The following is a 12,533-nucleotide window of genomic DNA, read 5'->3' as shown; positions in this document are numbered from 1 at the left end:
CTTACACAGAGCAAAGTGTTACTGCAGATGTCCAGAGGTTACTCCAGCCTCTGGCATATGTGCTATAGTCTTGTGATATCAAAAGAACAGGATGGAAGTTAAAAACAGTCATTGCCAGCCCAGAAAGACTTAACTGTAGCTCAGGAAAAGAGCTGCCATTTAAACCTTATTTCCAACAGGATCACTCAAATTACAATGTAAAAGTTTAACAATTCACAACATTATCGGAAGTTTCTACAGTAAAGACCAAAAGACCAGGAAGCCTTAACTGTTTCTGAATCCCAGCCACATAGAGGCAGTTTCACCTTTACGAGAAGCAACTTTCATGTTTTGTTATCCAAGAAAGTATACTAGACTAAACCATTCTATCACTACCAGACAACGCATTCTTTTCAACCTAGACTTCCTAGCTTTTAAATCTACAAAAGTTTCCAGCTAGATGAATCCAAGACACATATTGCAGCTATCATTCATTTCTAGTAGTTCTGGTGTATGCTTTTCACATCGCAACTCGCATGCAGCCATATATATTCAAGCTTCCCTCATATCTTAGGAAAAGGTACCTTTTAGTTAGGTACCTTAAAGGAAACATTACAAAAACTGGTGCTAATCACATCACATCATCACATTTGCTTCTTAACCTACCTGACCAGTAGTCATGTGATACTTAGATACAAGACATTCACTTCAATACAGAATTAGATTCCTAACCTCACAGCAGCACTGAAAATCCCATCCATTTTCAGGACCTGGCACTAACAGATCTTTTCCATGCAAAACACTGTATTAGGAAGTACATTTTGCCAGATTAACAAGTGCTCTTTTAGACTCTGATATTCTATATACACTACTACGCCGTATAAAAGGACTGGTTTCAATGGTTTCAAATGCTTTCCAGCAGCATCATAAGCATTTTAATAATTGTCATGCTTCTTTTTACTGCACGGGAAAATAAGAATGTAAGAATTTTGTAGGCAATTCTCAAACATAACAATGACCTCGTGTTTACAAATCTTGAGCATATTCTTTAAATTCATTCTCTGCCCTATGTTTGACATGAGGTAGCTCTTTATCAAGAGTTTTATTGCTTTTTTGGGTTATATCAAGGTTAATGATACATCAGAGAACAGTGAAAGTTACATAGCAATCTGCTGCCAGCAAAAGCAAGTACCACCAGAAATCTCATAGTCAGTTTCTGCAATTCTGCAGATAGAAATTACATTCTAAATGGACAGCAGTAGGAAATGCAGTGTACACCCAGTTGTCACTCAGAAAACATGAACAAAACTTAGAGCAAACATTGAAAGAGTAGATTCTTTCTCCCAAATGCTCCTTTGTTGTCATCTCTCCTATATACTGCCTTCCATGCTACAAGCAAGTAAACAAGGGCTACGTTACTCTACTAATTTGCCTAAGGATAAAATTTATGCAAATAGTTTTCCTTAAAGACATAGCAGGATGGAATTGCCCCCAGGCCTCACAGTAAAGAAAGCCAGTAATATTCACAAACTAAGCAGATACTAGCATCCTTATTCACAATTTAAAGTTAGATTGAGCAAGGCACTTCAGACTTAAACCAATTTCTTACAAGGCAGTGTACAATGCAAACATTTTTCTGGTCTTGTTTCAGCCATAAATGCATGTTCTTGCATATGCTGTACAGATTCTGAAGATTTGGTGCTCGTCTTGCTGGCCAGCCACATTCAGAAACCTGCAACAAGAGACAGCAAAGGTAAGACACGAGATTAGTCACATACATTTGTATAGCATAATATCTGTATGTAAGAGGCAATTTTATACCTTCAGGTAGAAATTAAGCAGGAACTCAAGAAAAGTAGTTGCACACAGTGTAAGCACCACTTTATGGGATGAAGTGCAATAAAACACCAGTCCTGTCTACATTCTGCTTCACTAGAAGTATCAACAACACAAATAATTACCTGAAATTTTCTTAGAGCAAGGAATAAAGTGGAACAGATATCAACTTGATTTGTGGACATATTCTTACGCAAAAAAAAAAAACAGAAAGACTCAGTTTTCTTGTACATTTGTGCTTTATTCAAAGAGCCTCAACATCTAAGTAATATTTCGTCTGCAATTAGTGCTACAGAACACTACCAAATAATCAGCTTCGCTGCTGAGAGTCTATATTCCTAAAGTCAACCGTCCAGTAATAATGAAGTACATGAAACCTGATCCTTGGGCAGCTGCAACACCTAAAGAGTAAATGTTCTGCCAGAACCAAGGAAACAACTTCTAAAACAAGCTTTTTCTATTTCTTTTTATCCAGGACCACATTTGCTGAATGCAGAAGATTTCAAAGCTACCGTTAAGTTTAACCAATGGAAAAGAAACTTCTAAGAGTTCCATAAAGATAGCATACAGCAAGAAAGAATGTATTATTTCATAAACACCTACTAAGCAAAGTGTCAGAATTAAGAATTTCAGAAGCTGTTCTCCTCTGATCAAGTTTAAGGCATGCCATAATCAACTTCTTCAGGCACTAAAACAGAACTAAGCTTCCTTACCTTCCTGTGTGATGCCCTCACCTAGCACTCAATAATGAAGTTAAATCAAACAGTATCCCTCATGGCGCATCTGGATTTTAAAGATGGATAGGGAAAATTTCCCTAATATATTTAAAGACACTATTTTCCAAGTTTTTAAACAAAAGACAGTGTTTTGTAGAAACTTCCTAAATACTCCCAGCCAATAAATCGGGCAGGAACCTACAATGTTTTGACAAGTTATGACCTACTATTACTTCCCAGCAAACCAAAGACCATTATATAAAATGAATGTCTGAGAAACATAAACCAGAAGAGTTCCAGATCACTGGTAGATTTAGCTGTGCTCATATTAACATTCACAGTACCAATACACCAGGAATATCACTGTATAGGCACCTCAAACTTGCATAACCAAAAAATTATCTCCAAGGTAAAGAATTGCGCAGTCAGAGAATTTATCGTTCCATAAACAGAGATTTTTGGCTTTGTAGGATGAAGAATATATCAGTTCACTATGCCAGCCTCAGTGAACTTTCCAGTAGTCTATTCCTAAAAAGCTCTGCTGAAGGTTTTGGTTTGAGGTACCTGCTCCAAATAATCATGCAGGAGGTTTCAAGCATGATTAAGCTTTGCCTTCTATATTGAGCAGGCTCTGATTGAACCAGATGCAGAAAAATAAGTTGATTGCCTCCATCCAAAGAGGATGCAATTGTTTTCTCATGTGTGTGAATACTTTTTCTTGTCTACAAGTTTACAAGGGAACATAAGTAAGGAAGTGACAAGCACTTACATTAAACGTACCTCAGCCTGCCAGTTTATGTGATAACTAAAGTAATACTGAGGATGGGTCTGCACAATAAGGCCTAAAAGGGGTCTCCTGTAACAAATAATGCTTCTAGGCTCTGTTCTGGATAGTCAGTATAGTGGGGAAATAATCACCACAGACTGTTTAAGTGAGATCTAACATGGCCAATGCTAGACAACTCATAACACAGTAACAGTCCCCACTGTTGACCTACTTAAGGACAGTTGAGGTGTATTTAGAAGCAAAGACTGAAGTGCCGTATCTCAGCACCTACCAAGCTGTCCTCACTACTTTGTTACTGAATTAGACAATTGTCTTCATTTTACTATCAGAGAAATAGCCAGAAAGGTTAACAGAGGTTCAGCTAAGCTATACCAATATTTCAGGTAGTAGCAACAAGCAGTCAGCTAGGCGTGAAACATGGGAGTCAATTGGTATGTAGCGGGACAAGGAGAAAGGCCAGTAAACAGTTTGTGCAAATCAGTTGCCAAATGAGTACTACCTTTGATAACAGAAACCCTCTGAATGTAGGAGAGATTGAAACTTTAGTAAGATTTTAAATTATGTAAAGCATTCTCCATTTAAATCTGAAACATATAAGGTACCTGTACATGTTTCCAAAGGTATCCCTAGCCTAGGAGACAGAGATTTTAGTCAGCGAGATTAAAGATTAGTCTTAATCATTTAAGTTTGGACTGAAAACAAAGACAAACAGAATACAGGTTATTCTTTGACCTTACATTTATATTTATTCGTCATCTTTTTGATTATGCAGCCTACTTTAACATATTTCACAATAAAAAGCTGAAGGTATCAAGACATTGTGTTGAAAAACCTTTTACGGAAATACAGAAAAACTATACACACCCTATTATGGAATCTTGAAGGCCTGTATGTTCTTGGAGAGAGATTATATACAGCATAGTGGCCAGGATGCTTAGAGTCTAGACATAACCGCACATCTTCTATGTTATTTTTGATGGCAGATTCTACACCTTCAGCTGGAAAGGACATCACTGAAGACAGAATAACAAACACCAGGTGAAGTATTCTCTTTCTTCATATATTAAGAACAACCAGAAATTATTCTTAAGACAGACACAGATATCATACCAGCAATTCTGGAAGTGATATATGATATATCCAAGTCTCCTTTTGCATAACTGAAACAGAACACATCAGAGTTAATACTGGGAAATAGAACCATTCAAGTCTTAAGTCTAAAACCCAGGTTTCTGAGGCTACACCCACCACCAGGAATAATGTTTAAGTTCTTCCATATGTGGGGCTTGTTACATCACACTTTAAGGCTTTCAGAACACAGATTTCAGAATAAATCTTGTATTTGAACAGTTACTCATTTATCAGTTGCAACAAAACCATCTCTACGGATTTTGTACAGATGTCTTCAATGTTTAAGTCATTCCTCTAGTCCCTGCTCTTACTAACAAACATTCATTGTAGGTATCAGTTCTAAAGCCTAATGAGAAAACATTAACATCTTTAATGGAGAACATCATAATGCTTAAAAGAAAGACCATTTGTTGAAACATTACATTTTAATTCATGTAACGCTGGCATGTTACTATCTGGCCCAGATGGCCACACTGCCCATTTTCTGGACTCCATATTAATAGATAATAGCTGAATCTCTTTTCTCATTTAAGTCATTCCTCAAAAAATTAATTTCCAAAACTCCTATAGTGATCAAGGGATTAATCATTACTCATCTGTTTCTCATATAGTTGTGCACAGTTTTAAAGAGCAGCCTTTTTAAAAAGTAATCTCCCAGTGTTGTGGTTTTTTTTTTTTTCATCTCTACCTAATCGCCCACATTATGCCAATAATATACTACCTTAAGACCACTATTATTCTTTTGTTTCTAGGGTATCTGTTATGTAGCAGGGCAAAGCAGCTCAGGGAAAAGACTGAGAAGAAGCCCCAGTGCAGGCCAACACCCTTGAGTATAATCAGAGGTCTGCATTCCTGATTGGCCAAGTAAGAACAAATCTCACCTACAGAATTTGGTTTAAACATCCCTAACTTAAGTCAGTAACATATTGCCTCCAGAATATCAAAATGTCATCACAACACTATGATGCATATTTAAGGAATGCAAAAGCATTATCAAAGCAATACTTTTATGTTACTATGTCATGTTTTAACCTCAGCTGGCAACTAAGCACCACACAGCTGCTCGCTCTCTCCCCTCCACTGGGATGGGGAAGAAAATTGGAAGGGTGAAAGTGAGAAAACTCCGGAGTAGAGATAAAGACAGTTTAATAGGTCAAGAAAGAGCCATGTGCGCAAGCAAAGCAAAACAAGGAATTCATTCGCTATTTCCCATCAGCAGGCAGGTGTTCAGCTATCTCCAGGAAAGCAGGGCTCCATCACATGAAACTGTTACTTGGGAAGACAAATGCCGTAATTCTGAATGCCTCCCTCTGCCTTTAGACATGACATTATTGGTATGGAATATCCCTGTGGTCAGTTGCAGTCAGCTGTCCCAGATGTGTCCCCTACCAAGTTCTTGTGCACCCCCTGACTGCTTGCTGGTGGGGTGGTGTGAGAAGCAGAACAGGTCTTGACTGTGTAAGCACTTAGTAGCAGTGACTAAAACATCCCTGTATTAGCAACACTTTTTCCAGCACAAAGCCAAAACATAGCCCCACACTAGCTACTATGAAAAAAATTAACTCTATCCCAGCGAAAATGAGCACACACTACAAAGTTTCAAGACACTGCTTGAAAAAGCAGATCTAGGATACTTCACTCAAATTTTGAAACATCAAGAGAACATTACGCTTTGATTTCTTAGTGCTTGCTAGTAAACATGAAGGAAGCTGGAGGGATTGATCAAAAGACTACTGAATTTACAAGGATTGGGAGAAGGATTTTAGAAAAGGCAAGAACACCTGTTCTTGAAAGCAAGGACATTAAACAGTATTTATGCAAAATGGCATAATCAGTGTCCTAACAATGATAATGACCCAAGGTCTCAGGAGAAGTTGAAATCACAACAAGGAAGTTTGAGACTCTCGCTAGACAAACACTTGAGTCTTGAGAAATCTTGCATAAGGAGGCAGACAAAATGGCCAAGTAAACACTATTTCAAAATTCTGTGCACCTTTGGAAGGATTTAACTTCACCACGTACCTCCACTGGTAACACTACTGCAGCCAAACTAATTAAGGCAGAATTTAATTTCAGAGCTAACAGTGATTTCTCACAAAAATGAGTGATGAGCATAATCCTTTATATGATCGAGAAGAATCAAGTGTTATTTGTTGCTTACACCTACCAGCTTCAAGCAAGAAAACATGCAGATCATCCTAATATTTTTTTTTATATCAAGATAAAGAACCACCTAATACAATAGTCTGAGAACAAAAAACCATTACTTCTTCAATGCTGTAACACTGAAGCTAAGCAGCAACTTGAAACAAGCACAGAACTGTTAAGAGCAGGAGTCCTCACACCCATTCCTTTGGGAACACTTTCAGATATACACTTCTTACTACCAACACCACTCAATTCAACCTTGCTTTTTACAGTTCTCTAAATTAAAATGCAACATTAGGAGTATGGATGTCACCATACACACAGTGCTGAAAAAGTGCAGCTTGGTATGTTAACAGCAGAGCACAGCTAACTCAAATTTGCTGTTTTGAAGAAAAAAAAATCTGTATGCCTGTTACAAATTAAAAAGCTTCAGAATGTTTCTGGTGTCTTAATCAAAATGTAGCTGCTAAACTGCAAAAATCAACACAAGCTTCCTAAAACATGTGACCTGGCCCTTCAAGTACTATTCCTTGAACTTTATTCTGAAGATTTCAGAGCTATTCCAGTAGTAAGACTTGAACACAAGGTACTCTGGTTATAGTGAATTGTTTCATGTCAGACAGGTAACTGAGATATTTTTTAAATGATAGGAAGGTAAAAACATGCATACTCTTCACACTGGTCAGCATTCCTACACATTTCATAATATAACCCTGTAACTAAAAATCAGGAATAAGGTCTTTCTTTTCATACTGTTAACAGATGAAATTTCATTTACATTGAAATGTTGCTGGCAGGTGATAAGAGTAGAAGAACATGCAAACAAATGAAGGGATTTCATGGAGGATTTCTCGCTTGTGATCCACATGGAAAACTCAGAGTGCTTTTTAAGACTCCAACTAAGCTAAATAGGAAAGTATGTTATGACACCGATATTTAGTAACTTTTCTGATAACAGGATACTTAAAGGCTTTTTAGTGAGAAGTCTAGTGGGAAATATAGCAAATAAGATATGAATTCTCATTTTGCAGAATACCTAAACAAAATCAGGAGTTTTAATTAAATATTAAAAATCTTTCACTGTGTAAATGGTTGACATTATCAATCTTGCCAGAGAACAGCTACACTTCAAGACTTTTGTTAATATTAAAGGTCACTCGAGAAAATTAAGTTAAAAACAAATTAGAATTAATAAATTCACAAAATAAACTAGTTAGCATACAGCACAAAATTCTACAACAGTACATAATTACATTGTGTTACTAACAGCTGAAGATGGGAAAGAATAAAGAACGACAGACTAACCAGCACAGCTACAATGTGAACACACAAAACATTATCTTCAGTTAAATAATACTCTAACACTAAGCAATCTTCCTCCAGACATCTCTACACCCACAAGAGTAGAAAAACATCTTTTTATTAACTAAACACCACCATTTTTGCAGTTTATTTTTTAAAAGCCAAGAAGAAACGCAGCACTGAAACTCACATCAATCTGTTCCCACTTGGTTTTGCTTCACAGAACTATATTAATCATTCAGCTGCCTAGTGCAACACAAAGACCCATGCAATAAAGTATTAATGCAGCATCAAACCAGAAAAAATTACCTTAGAAGCAAAGAAAGCTAGCAATAAAAGGCAGCTAATTGTTCCCTACATTACTAGATCATAATCTCTTCAGTGACAGAAAATGTTCTGACAAAGCAAAACAAGATTGATCATAAATTTTGCATGCTGTTTTCAATACCAGTGAAGACCAGATACTTAAAACATTTAGATATGTTTTTTGGCAGGGCAACTGTAACCTTTGTGGATGCAGACCTCTAAGCATAAAAGCTGGTCAAGGGCATAGTAGCATCTCAAGCAAGAGATGGACATGCTGAACATAGGTACATTGAGGCTGCATGGCTGCAGACAGTTATCAGCCACACACCAGTACATCTGCTGGATCAAAGATCCCTTTCATGCAGATGTTGCTCTGCCCTATCAGGCCCCTTCACAGAGCAGTGCATATATGCTCTAAGTGTGTATACATCCTAGCACTTTCTTTTAAGTCTGTATCAGAGGGCTGAACCTTTGTTGCTCTGTTCTCTCTCATGTAGCCATAAACTGCTTCTGCCTGACTGATTCTGGAACAGAGATTGTGACACCTGCAAGTGAGGTGGCCTGTAGGACAATCAAGATAGTGCTCATTCACTCTCCTGATCCTGGTAGCCTGTGACATGTATTTTAGTTTTCAGACTTTATCACTTATTAGGACAAACAAGAGGCCAAAATTTGAATTAAGAAAAAGGCAGCTATAGAAGAGAAGAAAAAAATTAACTTTTTTGTAACAACTACAAAACACTAACACTTCCACCGTAGTTTGGATTCAGTGAGAAAGTCTGTCTTCAGATAAAGGAAATAACTCCACAATTCAGAAAAGCAAAGAATAGGTGTGCTCTTTACAAACACAAGTTTGTAAAGGCAGATAATGACCATGATACAAACAGATACATCCTATAGTAGGTATAAACAAAAAAATAACACTTCAGCTTGGTTAAAACAAATAGTTTCATGATACACAAGCCCAGCGATGGGACTCTCAGAAGCACAGCAAATGTTAAATGCCAAGAATGTTAAAAGTTAAAGAATGTGAAACTACCTTAGGTTAGGCATAACACTAAGTATTGCTCACATTAACTCATATTTTGCCATTTCAGTGAACTGCTAAATACAGTTAAGATTCAAAATACATGACAGACTTGTCAGGGAATGGAAAATACAGAACTGAGGGCCACTAAAGAGTATTGGCAAATGATAAGTGGAAAGAGTTTCTTATTGACTAATTATCATCTAGAAAGTAAGTCAGTTCTCATTAGCATAATTATGTACTTGGTGCACTCCCCCCTTTTCTTTCACTCCCAAACCCAATGACCAAATTCACTGAGATAACAAAAACAAAAAAGGCAGTTGTATTAAGAACAGAAGGTCCTCCACAAAACCAAGATTTGAGTAAGTTAGTACAGAGCTTAAAAACCTGACATGTTCTCATGCTCTGTCAACAAAAGTGTTGTGCACAAATCACCTAAATATAAACCCTGATTCAATTAGCCTAGTCCAAAAAAATCTATGAGGGACCGATCTCCTCATGATGAATCTTGGGACTTAACATAGTCTGACAATCCCCTGTCAATCCATCACAGCCCACTGAAGTATTGTATCCCCCATTAGCTGGAAAAGGCCTGTGGCTCACTGATCTAATTTGGATATTGCAATATTCATACCCATTAAAAGCTACAAACCAAAACCAGGTCACAACATTCACAAGCTACTCTATTCTAGTAAATATTCACATGTGACTTTCCGTAATTAATACAAATAAGATGTAAAACTAACAAGCTTTTCTTTGACTAATATTTAGTACATTCCACAGGACATGCACTAAAATGTCTCCAACAATACCTGCATTCCTGACAGGCTCAAACACTACCACAAAGCAAAGTCATGCCAGATAATGTCTGAAGCAGTTTAGAGGATTCCAACAGTCCCTTATGTTCTAAGGCAAATTTAAGGCATAAATGATCCTGCCATGGGGATCTATGCAGGACTTGAAAACCACAAGTTCCATCTCAATCAAAGTTTCCCATTTTGTCAAAAAAAGATATTTCAAGAGAAGTGCCAAGAGTATAGTTCAGCCACAGAACCCTAACTAGCAATTCAGAAGTAGCATAGTAACTCTAAAATAGGATAGATGCAAGACTTATTTTGGGCAGTCACCATAACCTAAACGAACAATTGTAGAGAAGAGCATGTGAACTGACCAGCATCTTTTCAGACAGCAAGTACTCACTGTCCTATACTTCAGAAGCTGTCAGATGTGCTCTGCAGATGCAGTTGGATGTACAACTACTGTTTTACTCCTTGCACGCTACATTTATTATGGAACCAAAGGAAGTCACACAAAGCAAAAAGCCACAAACACCTGTCAGGCAAGAGAAATAAAAATAAGGTGTAGGCACAGCATAAGCCATTCCATATTCAAAAGTCAATTTTAGACAGTCCTAATCCATCACTAGAAAAGGGGAAAGTGGCACAAGCTGAAATTCAAAAAAGTAATTAAAGTTCCAGTGGTCTTTAAGGAAGAAACAGCTTGCAAGAGCAAGAATAAGAAATTTCTTCAAATGTAACTGATGGAAGTACAACGATACAGAAAGTCATGTGGAGAACAGAGCACAAGTGAAATGCAGGGGTGCTTCAGAAGCATGTCTTGTACAGTCAAAATATAGTATCAAAGTAAGCTCCAATATAGAAAAACAGGTATGGGAAAGTAGGGCTTATACCTTCAAAGGTAGAGAAGAATTTGTGTTATCGGTCACGAAGGAAGAAAAGTAATTTCTCCATTGCAAGACTTAAATCTAAGAAAAACTAGCAGAATTTAAGACAGAATTAAGTACCTCCAAGTTTATAAACAGTAGCTGTTGTGGTTTAGGACCAGCTGGCAACTAAGCACCGCTCGCCCACTCACTTCTCCCCACATCATGGGATGGGGAAAAGAATCAGAAGAAAAAGGTAAAACACTCATGGGTCGAGATAAGGACAATAGGATGACACGAGGAGATAAGAAATAATAATAACAATAATACTAATAATGGAATATATGAAGCAAGTGATGCACAAAGCAATTGCTCACCACTCAGAACCCAATACTCAGACCATTCCTGATCCATGATCTACCCCTCACATACACTCACCCCTTCACCATCCACCTTCGCTAGTACATATGCTGAGCATGACATCATATGGTATCGCATATTCTCTGGCTAGTTCAGGTCAGTTATCCTGGCTGTGACCTCCCTCCCCCACCCAGCTTGTGCAAATTTATCCTAGCTGAACCCAGGACAGGAGAGCTGTCAAAGGCAAGGAATCTGCAGAATGTTTCCATGTTTTACCACACAGTAAATTTCATTTAACAAGATACCACAAAAGGAACAGGAGTAGGACTGAAGAGGAGGGGATAAGCAGTTGCACAGAAGGTAGCAGGTATAAGGAGATAAGAGGACTGCAAGACAGCACATACCAAACAAATAAAATTGAGTTCAGTTGCTTATAAGTTGTAGCTTATTATGTTACTTCATACATGGAATTCCTACAATTCCGCTAAGCTGCTAACAAGTCTATGCTTTTCATCATGCAAGAGTTCATTCCCCGTGTACACCTCCCTACCTTCCCTTGAGTCAATGTGGTTTCCCTAGGGTGAAAAGTTTGATGCAACTGTGCCAGTTGCTTCTGTAGAAAGCTTAAGGTAAAACCAAAGCTGCATAGATTTTTCAGCCTTTAGAAAATAAAGGATCTGGCCTAAGCCATGCATGGGAAGTTCAAACAGACTAACTGTAAGAGCAGCTAAAAATGCAGTTGAAGTGGCTACAGAAGTGTAAGATCTACAAATTTAACTTAACTGATCATCACAAACATTTTAGAGCACTACTATGCACAAATTATACTTGGTGACAGAGAAACACGTTGCAAGCAATGAACCATAGCACAGTACCCCAATTAAGGGGCCACTGGCCCTACACTGAGGACAAGGTTCAGTACACTGTACAAGGCTCTAGTTCAGTCATGGTATTCAGTAGTGACTTACTTGCTCTTTATAGAATTAAGAAAAAATTTCTATACTGCATAAAGTTTTATTATGAGTTAAATCATATGATGAATCATACAGATTGATTAATACTGATCATATAGAGGTATTAGAAACATTCTGAATGGGACTGAAAATCTTATTAGAATAAAATAATCACACACTAGATACCTGAGAACACATACATCAAAACAGGACAGTATTCTTCCATGGAATGCAGAGCAAAGGAGATAAACAGTGTAGATCCTCTCACTTTTCCTTGAGGGTTTCAGGATTCCACCTGAAAACTGAACTGGACAGAACTCATACA

The 12,533-nt window shown here is 37.5% G+C and overlaps 1 protein-coding gene across 2 annotated transcripts in view; it reads right to left on the bottom strand.

Annotated features, from left to right (window-relative positions):
* GAK (cyclin G associated kinase) overlaps nucleotides 1–12,533 on the bottom strand; it is an 84,644-nt gene that overhangs the window by 36,588 nt on the left and 35,523 nt on the right. For both annotated transcript variants that reach the window (XM_042787588.1, XM_042787590.1), the window contains exons 12-14: nucleotides 4,429–4,478; nucleotides 4,183–4,331; nucleotides 1,589–1,711 (exon numbers count right to left, since the gene is read on the bottom strand). In XM_042787588.1, coding sequence (XP_042643522.1) covers nucleotides 1,589–1,711; nucleotides 4,183–4,331; nucleotides 4,429–4,478 — 322 coding nt within the window. The remainder of the gene's footprint in view (nucleotides 1–1,588; nucleotides 1,712–4,182; nucleotides 4,332–4,428; nucleotides 4,479–12,533) is intronic.

This window comes from Tyto alba, unplaced genomic scaffold (genome assembly GCF_018691265.1).
Source record: "Tyto alba isolate M040663 unplaced genomic scaffold, T.alba_DEE_v4.0 Super-Scaffold_13, whole genome shotgun sequence".
In the NCBI taxonomy this organism is placed as follows: Eukaryota; Metazoa; Chordata; class Aves; order Strigiformes; family Tytonidae; genus Tyto; species Tyto alba.
Note: the sequence above shows the minus strand (reverse complement) of the source record. Positions and strands in the feature narration are given on the sequence as shown.